The sequence below is a fragment of the Meriones unguiculatus genome, chromosome 3 (assembly GCF_030254825.1).
Source record: "Meriones unguiculatus strain TT.TT164.6M chromosome 3, Bangor_MerUng_6.1, whole genome shotgun sequence".
NCBI lineage: Eukaryota > Metazoa > Chordata > Mammalia > Rodentia > Muridae > Meriones > Meriones unguiculatus.
This window is the reverse complement of record NC_083351.1, coordinates 70567029-70580577: the sequence shown is the minus strand read 5'-3', so window position 1 is coordinate 70580577 and position 13549 is coordinate 70567029. Positions and strand designations below refer to the sequence as shown.

The following is a 13549-nucleotide window of genomic DNA, read 5'->3' as shown; positions in this document are numbered from 1 at the left end:
AGGCCAATTCTACTATAAAATGGATACAAGTAAACTACTCTTTCCCTGGGAAAGCACGAAAAATGATAAAATGTATGTTAACTGTGACTGCAAAATGTGTACATGATCGTTCATCATGGAAATATCCATGACTTGCTTCCAGTGAGGCAACAGCCTAAAGATGACTGACTCACAGCACCTAAACACACACATAGCTTCTCTTCACAGCCCACCTGAACCAGGACACATGCCATAATCTTTTGTACTTAGCCGAGGAACAGCAAATGTAGGTGAGAAGCTCCCATATGCCTGTCACCCTGCTCAGGTGAATAAAATCACATGCACCAGGATTTCCTTCCCTCCGACCCCGCCTTCAATTCAGGAGCAGCCTGTGTCCAACTCAGCAGAAGCCTTGGAGTGTTGCAGGAGATGGCGTCAAGGACAGGGTCAGAAGCTGGCCAAAAATTTATCACACACCTGAGACACTTTGCATGTGTTGTTTGCAGTCATAAAACTTTATTTTAAGCTAACTGTTAAGTACCCAAAGATTAAAGTCCAAAAACTACAACTGAAACAGAAGAAGAATATAAACGGTGACAGCTGTGCATATCCTGGTTGTTCTAATGGCCACAGGTAATTTCTACTAATGGCAAATAGGACAGTGCTGGGCTGGGGGGGAATAAAGGGCCTTGAGTCATCACGGCGGTTGGTTGCCTTCCCTAGGACCCATCTGTGACCTCCCATTCGATGGGCCTCTGGTCTAAATGGCTCATATGCTACCTAGGAGTCTTCATTCAGCTCAGAAAGTATTAACTTAGTAAAAAGGTGAGCTGCTCACTGGAATAGTGCCTGTCAGTGGCAACTCAATGACGACTTGTTAAGTGATGAACACTTTCATCTCCATTTGTTATTCTGTCTCCAAAACTCATAGAACAATCTTGATCAAACCTCACTAGCCACTACTTGGCAAACTAAATTCAAAGAAGAGTAGAAGAAAAGTTAATTTAGGCTTAAGACAAAATTCTTCAGCATCCTCAGCTTACATCTGACCTAAATAAATTACCTAGCTATCTACACAAACTCTACCTCACAGCCTAGCCTTGGAGAAAGAAGGGACAATGGGGGGAGGAGAAACCTGCCCCGTCACACACTGCACACCACCCCTGTGCTGCTTCCTGGCCAAGCTGGGGAAGGGCTTTACTGTTTGCTTTGTTTCACTTTTCCTTGATCGTCCACTTTCTTAATGGCTGCCCGGATGGCCTCCTGGTCACCCAGGAACTGGTGAGGCCCAACAGCACACAGGTTCTCATCCAACTCCAGCAGAATCGGAACTCCGGTGGGAAGAGTGATGTTGATAATATCTTCATCTGAGATACCTGTTGGGCAGGAGAAAAGAACAGGGTGATACATAGACAAACTGGGCAGGAAGCTCCACTGAACTGATGGACTGCACACTGAACTATGAGCCCCAAACCAGGCCCAAACCCATGAGGGGTCCCACTTGTAGTTCCAGAACACCAAGAAACTTAACAGAAAAGAAAGCTAAGACACGGGGCTAAGTCCCAGAACTCTGTGTTCCTTCTGGGGCAACTTGTTCCTGGCTGTTTCCTATCTAAAACTGGAAAAAAAAAAAAAGTCTTCTGAATATTAGTCTTAAAATGAGGGCTTCTCATTAAGCACCAAATCTAATTCAACTGATTTAAAAATGTAGTCGTTTTCCAACACTTAAAGGGTCTGGGCTAAACCGAGTGAAGCAGGACTTCTCTCCAGAGAGCCAGGAAACACAGCCTAGGGGAATCAGAACAGGACTGTACAGGAAGCCAGGAAACAAGGCCTTTTTCTCTTACTGCCCTTAACATCCTAGCCGCTAAAGGAGGAAGGTATGTGTGTTGGGCAAGACACAATTAGTATTTTAATATATGAAAATTATAGATAATCCACCTTTGACGATGGGAGTAGGAATGGCAGCAGTGGCTGTGGTTGTAAAATTTTTATTATTACAACTACTTTTAACTTAAACATCTAAAATCCTGGCAACATATTACAGGACAGTACTTTTCTAAGCACTGTATATGTTATGTATAAATAGCTCATGTATTCATCACTGCCACCTATGAGGAGATATGCTATCATTTTCTCCAAGCAAGGAGGCGTGGCACAAAGAATTTAAGTGAACAAAGCAAGATAATTTAAACCCAGTTACCTGTATCTACCAAAATCTGAGTTCAAAATGTGCAGAGAAAGTAAAAACAGAGATAGAGATTAACAAATTAAAAGGCAAGTGAAAGCATTCAAATTATATACTTTAAAAGCCCGTTTTTAAGAAGAAAAGCCATGCTGTGTACACTTGAGAACTCTAGCCATAAGTCTCTCTTCTGCACTAATGGAAAGGATCAAGCTGCAGCAATTCTGAGCAGAGGGCAAGGGTCTGTCTTCACTTGGCAGTGGCAGAATAAATTATTACCGGTTAGTTATAAATGTGCCTTGTTACTCTAATTAGTCAATAGTCGAAGCTTTGCACCGACAGAGAATCATGGAATCACTGCGCTGGGTCCTTACTGGTGGAGTAGCTCTTTATTCTAATTTCATGTCTAGGCCCAGAAGAGCTATCTAATGACTGCCATGCACCAACTACTCACATCTGAACAGCAACAGGACAGTGGGAAGACTCCTAACTTTAGAAAGCCATGTTTCTTCCAAGAACACTACCTCAGAGCGTCAACAGAGCGCGCAATGGATGTAGGGAAGAGGCCTTCCTGGGCCTCCAACATTCCCGTACCACAAGTTCCACGCTCACTATCAGGTACTCACATTCATTCATTCATATTTTCTCTCTTTGTATTATGAAAGGGTTGTAGGATAGAAGACATGGCTTAAAGGAGCATAATACAGGAAAGAAGAGAGCAGTGTTTGCCCTTTCCCTTCTATGAATTCTAGACAGACTTTTAAAATTTTTTTATTTTTTTTCTTCACAATTTATTCATTATATATCCTGATTGAACTTCCCCTCCCTCAACTTCCCCAGTCCCACACTCCCTCCCTCTTCCCCTCATCCCCTTCTCCTAGTCCACTGAAAAGGGGAGTTCTCCGCTATTGCCATCTGCCCATAGTTTGCTAAGTCTCATCAGGACTGCCTGGACCCTCTTCCTCTGTGGCCTGGCAAGGCTGCATCATCAGGAGTGAGTGATCAGAGATCAGTCAACTGAGTTCATGATAGAGGCAGCTCCTGATCACCTCACACAGAGAGCCACATGGAGACTGAGCTGCCAATCGGCCACATCTGAGCAGGGGGTCTACATCCTTTCCTTGCATGGTGCTCCACTGGTACATCAGTCTCTGCAGGACCCTCTGGGCTCAGAACCTTTAGCTTTGTTGGTCTCCTTATGGGACTCCTGTCCCCTCCATATCCCTCTAATCCCACCACTCTCTTCCTCCGTAAGACTCCCTGCGCTCTGCCCAAAATTTGGCCTTGAGTCTCAGCATCTGCTTTGATTCCCTGTTGGGTAAATCCTTTCAGAGGACCCTCTATAGTAGACTCCCATCCTGTTTGCTCTCTTCTACCACTTCTGGTGTCTATCCTGTTTGCCATTTTGAATGAGATTTAAACATCCTCCCTAGGGTCCTCCTTAGTGTTTAGATTCTTTAGGTCCGTAGATGGCTATCCTATATTATGTAGCTAATATGCCCCATCATTCAATACAGACATTTGTTCAACTATGTTCATAGCAGCTTTATTTGTAATAGCCAGAATCTGGAAATGACCTAGATGTCCCTCAATGGAGGAATGGATACAGAAATGTGGTATAGCTATACAGTGGAATACTACTCAGCTATTGAAAACAAGGAAATCATGAAATTTGCAGGCAAATGGAAGGAACTGGAAGAGATCATCCTGAGTGAGGTAACCCAGAAAGATCCGTATAGTATACATTCACAAACAGATTTTAAAGAGAATGCAGCCAATCCACTGCTGAGCCCTGCTGCGCCCCTGAGCAATTTTACACAAGATTACCACCATAAGCAGAAGATGGCAAGAGCAGACACAGCTGCTGAGCAGAGAGATGACTGCTCTCTGCCTCCTCCATCAGTGAGAAAGTCGGCAGTGAGTGAGCTCTGCAGCAGCTGCCCCTGCCTCCCTGCAGGAGGCCAGGACAGCAGGCTCAGCAGCATGGGGCCAGAGCCAGAGCACCACTGAGGGTTTGGAACCTACTTCCTCTCACTCCCAAGTCCAGGGAAAGCTCTGGAGGCCCTGGAGCCCAACTCACCCAACCCTCTCAGTAACCAAAGGCCTGCCATACAAACAGTACTCTTGGCAGGCTTTTACCTACAGTGAACTACTTTATTATAAAAGGAAAGACAGTCTCTCTCAGCACCAAACTTCCTCTATTTTATTGTTAGCGGACAAGAAAAGCGAAGATGACGTAGAGCAGTGGCTCTCAGCCAATGGCTCTCAACTCCTTTAGGGGAGGGGTTTCACAGATCAGATATTCTTCAATCAGATATTTACAATTCATAACAGTAGCATCGCTGCAGCTCTGAGGTAGCAATGAAAACAACATTATAGTTGAGGGTCGCAACATGAGGAACTATACTAAAGGGTTACAGCCTTAGGAAGGTTGAGACACACTGCCTTTGGGGCATGAGGGACATGGGGATGGAGAGCACTGCTTCCAGGCAACGGCCATGTTTATTTTCTAATCAGCAAGCACACTGCTCCCTGAACTGAAAAGATAAACTTACAGATCTATCAAATCTGTATTTCCTCTATATAAATCAATCTATTAGTTGATAGCTAGTAGAAATGTTTGTGCATGACTAAAGTCTGTCAGGAGGGACAGGACTGTGTGTACATGTCTACTCGCACCTCACGTGCACCACAAGGCCTGCACCTGGTGACTTCACTCACGTTCTAGAACAGGACCTTACTTTCAAAGGACTAAGCATCACACATCTCACCAACTTTGCATAGGAACATTTAGCCAGGACAGTCATAAGAAAATGAAGTAACGGTGACCTAGATCAGAAAAAAAAAAAGTGAAACTATCTATTTGCAGATGACAAAACCACTACAACCCCTCCACATACAAACACAAAGGACTGTCTACGGCCATACCACCCTGAACGCGCCCGATCTCGTCTGATCTCGGAAGCTAAGCAGGGTCGGGCCTGGTTAGTACTTGGATGGGAGACAAACACAAAGGACAATGACAGATAATTGTGTACACAAGTTAGGGAAGTTCAAGATCCACCATCAACACAAAAACCCAACACAACAGTGAAGTTACACAAACAGTCCTATTCATAGTAGCATCAGAATGCATTTAGCCAATAAATTAAAAAATGAAACTCTGACAATGCAAGAGCATACAATTTGAATTAAAGATTGTCTCTATTCAAGGAAATCCTACGTTTACGGATTGGAAGGTTTAATATTAAGATGGTGATACAGCTGATAAAGTGCTTCCCACACAAGCACGACAACCTGAGTTTGAATCCCTAACACTCAAGGGAACAGCGGGGGATGGCAGCATGTGTCTGCAAGCCAGACACAGGGGAGGACGACAACAAGCTGCTCCTCAACTGACCGGCCACACGGCTGCCGAGTTCCAAGCTCAGTGAGAGACACCACAGTAAAAAAGAAAGCTGACAGTGAAAAAGGAAGCCGAAGTTGACTTCTGGCTTCTACACACACACACACACACACACACACGCACACACACACGCACTTTCCTATGTTACTATATAGACCCAATACAATCCTTAGCAAAACATCTTTTTATAGAAATGGATATGACCTCAAAACTCACAGGGAAATCCAAAGTACTCTTAATAGATTAAATACTAAAGTGTAGGAATTCACAATTCCTGCTCTCAAAACTTACCATGAAGCTAATAGGGTTCAAGAGAGTGGAGCACCTGCAGGTGGTACTTGGCTCTCATGACAAGGACTAACAACAGATCTAAAGGAGAGATGTGAGACCAAAATTAGCCTTTACATTTTTAATCAATTAATTTCCAACAAGTGTACTAAGGCAATTATCTATAAGAAGAATAACCTTCTCAACAGGACATGCACACACAGAAATGATCTTAACACTTGATCAAAGACTTGGTTGAGGGGATAAAACTATAGTACAATCAGCAAGTAAACACAGTCAGGAGCAAAATCCCCTTGAATTAGGGCCATCAATGGTTTCCTAGACTACATCAAAGAACAGCACAGAAGAGAAGAAAAATGAAATCTGTGTGTAAAAGAGTCGGGCTCCAAAGATGCCATCAAGAAGATGAAAACACAGCCCAGAGAGCAGAATAATTTTATTGTTTACAAAATCAAAGAGACCTGTATTTAGACTACATAAAAAATATACTACATCTCAAAATGAGGACAGTGGCTAGGGAGCTGGCCCAGTGGTTAGGAGCACATACTGCTCTTCCAAGTTCAGTTCCCAGTACTCACTAGGCAGCTCACAACCACCTACAACTCCAGCCCTAGGGGATGCAACGCCTCTGGCTTCCCTCAGTCCCTGTACTTGTATAGGCAGGGACTGGAGCCCAGTGACAGTGCTTGTCTAGGATGCACAGACCCAGGATTTGATCCTCAACACTGCCAAGAAAATATTTTTTTTTTAGAAATAAGATCTTCATTAAAAAGATAAAACAAGACATAAAAAGACAAATGACATAGTGAAATAGGCAAAAGATCTGAGCAGACATTTTTCCAAAGATAAACAAACCACCAAAAAAGCACTGGAGAAGATGGTCAGCATTCTTGGTCATTCTGCAGATGTGAATCTAAGCCACAAGGATATACCAGTTTGTGTCAATATGATGACCACAGTAAAAAGCCAGATTATAAATAAGCATTATCAAGGATGTGAGAAATTATAATTTAATACAACATAAAATCAAGAAGTCAGAAGGCTAAAAAGGTGTATAACATATGTTCACACCAAAAGTTGTATATAAATCTCCACAGTAGCATCACTGCTAATAGCCAAAATGTAGAAGCAACCCAAATGCCCATCAACTAATGAACAGATGAATGTGATCAGACAGTGTGATGGAGTATTATTTTGAACAGAACTGAAGTACTAGTATATGCTACAATATGGATGAGCCTTGAAAATACTACAGTAAGTAAAAAAACAAACAAACAGCTATGCGGTGGAAACAGCTTTTAGTAGTGCTTACATAGAATTCACAAGGCCTTGGCTTCAGTTCCAACAATAAGTACACATTTTTTTTAAAACCAGTCACAGACGACTACTTATTGTACAAATCACTGACAGAAAATGTTCAGAGCAGGTAAGTCCACAATGACACAAAGTCAACGTTTAAATCAAGTTAAACATACCACCTGCCTTGAATTACTTCTTACAATGAAAACATTCAAAATCCTTTCTTCTATGGTTCTAAGCACAATGGACCCTGAAGAGCGCGTAGCTACTGCTGTCCTCCCCTGCACCACCGCAACAGAACTCCTTACTCTGATACAGCTGTCGTTCAGGATGCTTTGATCAGTGTTATATCCACGCCTTCCTCCTAAGGTTAATTGTGCAAATGACTGTGGACACCAATCACATCCACTGGCCCTTCACACAGCCTCAACCAGTCACCAGTGGAAAATGTTTGGAAACAAATGCATCTGTTCCAGTCTAAACCTTTTCCCCTTGTCATTCCTTAAACATTAGAGTCTGGCAACAATCCACAGTCTTAGGTGTTACAAGTAATTTGAGGAGTAGGGGAGAACGTATGTAAGTGATATACAAATATCACGTCATCTCACTTAAGGGACTTGAGCATCTATCTTCAGATTGTTGGTAACCGTAGGCTTGTCTGGAACCATCAGCCTATAGTTACTTGAGGACAATTTTACACTAAAAACCACACTAAGGGCCAGATGCATGTGGATTATAGCTCAGGAACGCTGTTAAAAACACTAAGCAGTCCCCTCACCAGGAGAAGTCCTGGAGAAGCTGCCCTGCTACTGGGTTTCTTGCTCTGAATTTAGTCCTGCTGCTGCTCATGCACTGTGTTTGCCCCGAGGTTTGGTCAGTTTAGCTAGGGAGACAGGCTGCGCTATGGAACAGTGTCTGGGGCTGCTCCCGTGGGTCCCAGGCTTCTGTAGGTCTGAGGTGGAGCTCCCAGTGGTCATCAGTGGCAGGTGAGCACAGCACACAGGCATGTGGCTGGAAGTTAGAGCCCTGAGTCTGTGGAAATCCAGGAACTTTTCCGGGGACCTCACCTTGGGGTTTTTCTCCTGACAGGGAGACCCAGTCTGTGGTGTTTTGAGGTCTACAGATCAGTCTGGGATGGTGAGTAGAGCACACAGGCACAGGTGAGCAGCTCCGCGCTGGTGACTGAGCACCTGCCAAACTGGGACCTTTTCCAGGGATTGGGTGTACCTGGGTGACTTGCGGTTGTAGCTGATGTTTCCCTCACTGTGGGTCTTTCTCCCAACAGGGAAACCCAGTCTCTGGTGTGTTTAGGGCCCATGGTTCTGTCTGGATCAGTGAGCAGCGTGCACACAGGCTCTGGGCTGGCAACCAAGCGCCTGCCAGGACCTGGGAAATCTTCCTGGGTTTATCTGGGTGACCTGAGATTGGACTTGATTGCTTCCCATACCGTGGGGTTTCCTCTCACCTGGGAAACAAAATCGCTGGTGTTTCAGGGACCACAGTTTGGTCTGTTGGTCGCTGTGCAGTCACTGCTGTCCTGCTCATCAGACACAGTGTGCTCTCGGCGCCCAGATGCTGAGATTCATGGCCAAACTCTGGGCAGAGCGCAGGGAGTCTTATGGAAGAAGGGTGGTTAAGGATAGAGGGACATGGGGGGACAGGAGCCCCACAAAGCTAAAGTATCTGAGCCCAGGGAACCCTGCAGAGACTGATGCACCAACAGAGGACCAAGCAAGGAGAGGACCTAGACCCTCTGCTCAGATGTGGCCAATTGACAGCTCAGTCTCCATGTGGTTCTCTGTGTGAGGGGAGCAGGGGCTGCCTCTATTATGAACTCAGTTGACTGCTCTCTGATCTCTCACCACTGGTAATGTGGCCTTGCCAGGCCACGGAGGAAGAGTCCAGGCAGTCCTGATGAGACTTGACAACCTATGGGCAGATGGCAATGGTGGAGTACTCCCTCTTTCAGTGGACTACGGGAAGGGGATAGGGAGGAAGAGAGAGGGAGGGTGGAACTGGCAAGAGTTGAGGGAGGGGGCTTCAATCAGGATATATAATGAATAAAATGTGAAAATAAAATTTAAAATAAAAAAGAACTAAAAAAATATATACTAAGCAGATCTAAAAAGGTTGTTCAAATCACAACCTGTTCAAATCACAAGGTTATTAAAGCCATAAAAATGAACTGTTCTCATAGTCAGTTCACTGTTGTTTATAATACTGAAGGTGAAAAGATGTTTTTATTTTTGCTCAGCTCTGGTGAAAGCCTAGGTATCAGTCCCAATGTTCTCACAGGAAAAGGGAAAGGGCAAGTTGGTCTGAGCTTAAAATAGCTAGGCACAGAGAGCAGATGGGCCAGGGTTACAGGTCACCCGTGTGAGCTTAGAAACAAGTCCTAGGTTTGCTGCAGGGAGCTGGAGCATATACCACATGGGACTCAATGGTTTGACTAAGAGGCAGCTGGATCCAGCAGGCCAAGGCTTTGTCCAAGGCCTGTTTCATTAATGACTCATTCTCATGTGAGTCCACTGAACAAAGGCCTCCAGACTATAGCACGTCACTAACAAAGAGAGCTTTAAAAAGTGAAATGTTTCCAAAGAAGTTACCATTCTATTTTAATAATGCCTCAAGCTATTCGCATAGTAAACCAATTACTTACAAATACTTAAAATACTTAGACTGGTTAACAATCAGCTGACATTTTAAAATAGCAAATTAAGAAAAATCACAGGGAAGCCATTACTCGGTACCAAAATTTGGCATAAACTAAATTTGTCATCCCAAGAAAGCTAAGAAGGCAGAACCCCTAAAGTTAGGTCAACGCAGCTACGATGCATGAAAGCAAACTGCACTAATACAGAAAATACTATGCATTATACTCTTAGAAATTCGCTCACTGGGACATCAAATAGAAGTTAAAACGTGGAGACACACCACCTCCCAAGTGCTACGAGGACAAGCCTACACCAGCACACCCACTTTATACAGTGTTGGGGATCAAATGGCAGGGCTGTGCACTCTAGCTAAGCACCACTCCAACTGAGCTACACCCCAATCTCTAGTTCACATTTAATGGAGTCCACGAAGGTTTTATTGGCCATGGCACCAAGTTTTTTTCCTATCACAGTCCCTCTGAAGCTGTCTCTTCATGTTCTATACTTGGTGTCTTCAGCATTTAACTATGTACCACAGGCTTGCCTTGAACTTGAGATCTTTTACCTCAGCCTCTGTAGGACTGGAACTACAGCCAGGCAAGTACCATAATACTTACACCATTTTTAATTTTGATTCTCTATGCAGGAGCTTCTCGGAATTCACTGCAACTAGTTGAAATGACTGAAGCATTTCAAATACAAAATAATTAAAGTTTAGGAGAGAATCAAGTGAGTAAATCCATACCAAGAATGGGAAATTTAAACAACTTATTTTCTACATGCAGGAGTAACTTCAGAAAGTCAATCTATACCTCCAAGCATCCCTCTACTTAAGTCACTGTAATGGACACACACTATACCTTGACTGCAATACCCCACTCATTGCCTTCTGGGAGAAGTGCTTAAAGGAGTCCTGGCTTCGGGCAGGATTAGGAGTTCTTTGAGAATGAGATCTCTTCTCTGCCCACTCCTGTGACTCCAGTCTTCAAGCAGTGCCCAGCACTGTAAGAATACAACCAGTGTTGGAATGTCCATGAGCAGTGCTTTTGGATTTGCCTGCCAGGAGGCAGAAAATACAGAGATGTACGTAAGGTCTACCAGATAGATTAGGTACGTCACAACTAGATTTACCAAGAATGCACTTTTTGTATGAGATTGAAGGCTGTGTGGAATAAAGGTTAAAGATTCCACAGAATAAAGCTTTTGCATGTGAGCAGTCCCAAAGGTCTTATCAGATGTGCATTTTTGGTGAAATTTCTGCAAGATTAGAAGGAACACATAGGATCCACAACAGACAGGACCATGTGTGTATCATTCACGTGTAGTCTAGCCCTTGGCCAAGAGCAGGACTTGAATCACTGTCCCCTGGCCATACAGTTGAATTGAATGAATTCTAACTTTCTTGGCTTTCAAGTTAAATCTAGTCTTTACTGTTGGAAAACCTTACTGATTAAAGACTGTTCCCATTATGAACTGAACAAGAAAAAGGGTGCACAGGGAATGGGGCACATTTAAATAGTTCTTAGCCTGAAACAGAATGCTGTTTATAATCTAGTGCTAGTCAAGCAAACAGCCCAAATTTAATGTGTTGTATGTGTTCTTTGGCTTTTCTCTAAAATGCCTACAAATCTTTTAACAGCAGGAAATGGGAGAAAAGCAAGCATTCACTGGGGACACAGAAAAGTTTGTTATAGGACAAAAAGAAAGCCCACATTATCAGGGATTAAAAAAACAACAATAAACAAATAAAAAACTGCTCCAGTCAGCCAGTTCACAGTCAACTGTGAGACCCTACCCACTCCCGTCCCTCCCTGTCCCCTGCTGGACTTGTGGGATAAGAACTTTGTATTCATCTATTATCAGCGAGAACTGAAAGAAGAGACTTTGTACTTTACAGATTACTATACAACTAAATTTAATTTCAGGCCTTTAAAATTTTATTTTCACATACATAAAACTCAAAAATAGACTAGGGGAACCAAAAAAGGGAGGGGTATTAAATACTGTAACTGATGGCAGAATAACAGCTGCTGATTTAAAAAAAAAAAAGCAAGAGAGAAATATATTTACCTTTAAATTTATAGTTAAAATCTTATACTTAAAAATAAGGGCAACTATAGATTTTGAAAGTTTCCATAAAAGAAAGCTCAACTCTCCCCCTAAGCAACTATTTGTCTCCCAGGAAAGCAGGTTTGAACTTCATGACTGAAAATATCACACTAAATGCCAAAGGTAACAAATACCTCCATGACCATTGGCAGCCAGCCCTAGCTGACCTTTCCTCCCATTTCTCTCATCTCATGTCACCATGTTGTTGTCCTGCTGTGTATGCAGTGGCACACAGTTCTCCAGGGACAAAGCCCCAGTCATACACAAATTTTTTGCCTCTCACTCTTTCTTATCCCAGGCTTGCAACTGCCTAATGCTGTGCTTAAACCCAGACTAAACAATGTCCTTCATCTGGCAAGGTGCAGACCACATCCAGCAGTCAGTTTGCTAACTGGCTTTTCCTTCAGGGTGGACCAGCAGGAAACAAACAGGAAGTGACTATGCCAACCACAAGAAAAAGAAACACACGCCTGTCTGGAACTGTGGAGCACAGGATGCCTTTAACTCTCCGCCTGCATTGAAGTTCTCTTGCAGCTTTGTGAGAAGCATATCCGAGCCTGTGAGGCGTGCTATCTGCTTTAACCTGAACTTACAAAAGTGTAGGTAATGGTGTGGGTAATTACTTATGCTTCAAAAATCAAACAAACAAACAAACAAAAAACCAGTAAAGTAGTCCTGGGAGAAATTTTCTTATTATATAACATCCTGTGTCTTGTTTTGTCTTCTGAATTTATTAAGCATTCTCAGATCAAAACTAAAGCAATTTCAAGATTACATACAATCTATAAGATACTATATAAATAAGTCACTTGGCAGGGTCCAGGCCAGGCTTGTCAGTCAAGAAGCCTGTCACAGATGTTGCCACAAGGCTCCTAAACCAGCAATCCTTAGGGAAGAATGTTAGCTGACTTTCAGCCAATAACAGTTGTCTTCAACTGTACTGTTTACACATAAAATCTTAGATGATATCAGATGTGGGGTGTGCGTGTTTTTGTGAGGAAGGCAGGTGAAAGCATGAGGCTATAGAATATGGTGGCGAATAAGGAATCATAGGTCTGGGATTGAAAGCCATTATTAGAAGGGTTCACAGTCTATAAAGTGTCATCAGAAGACTAACAAAATATATGGTTGGGCTCGGGGCTCAGTGACAGGGCATCTGTCTGACAGGTTGGGGGTCCTGGGGTCAATCCCAGCACCATGAAAACACAAATGACACAAACTCTTCCCATACCTTATGCGTAATGTCTCATGAAGGACCATAAAGGGTACCCGTGGCTTAGACTCTGAACAGAGTCAGCGCCACACTGCTCTATAAGACTGAAAAGGCCTTCTCAAAGCCTGGGTGAGCTTTCAAAGGCACAGGGAGGTGTGTCAGGCAACATTCATCCGACCCTACTGGCACTCTTACTCAGATGATCACTTGGTGGAACAAAAGATAAAGTCCCAATGAAGGGCACTTCACTGACTGATCACACTCAACGAAGCAGGCCTTTTCTGAGGCACCATTTTCACTACGTTAACCCTAAAACCTTTACAATCCAGATCTGTTAGGGTTTTCATATAGAAATATAAACCCCTGCAGCGATGAGAGCCAAGAGCCCGGCATCCCTGCCCCCAAGCTCCCTTGCA

The 13549-nt window shown here is 43.4% G+C and overlaps 1 protein-coding gene across 2 annotated transcripts in view; it reads right to left on the bottom strand.

Moving 5' to 3' along the window:
* Positions 1 to 473: 473 nt before the first annotated feature.
* Bpgm (bisphosphoglycerate mutase) overlaps positions 474 to 13549 on the bottom strand; it is a 31996-nt gene continuing 18920 nt past the window's right edge. The window contains exons 3-4 of one of the 2 annotated variants that reach the window (XM_060380165.1): positions 5862 to 5939; positions 1218 to 1355 (exon numbers count right to left, since the gene is read on the bottom strand). In XM_060380165.1, coding sequence (XP_060236148.1) covers positions 5869 to 5939 — 71 coding nt within the window. In that variant the 3' untranslated portion in view covers positions 1218 to 1355; positions 5862 to 5868. Of the gene's footprint in view, positions 1356 to 5861; positions 5940 to 13549 lie in introns of both variants that reach the window. The other variant, XM_021658173.2, reaches the window with a different exon arrangement.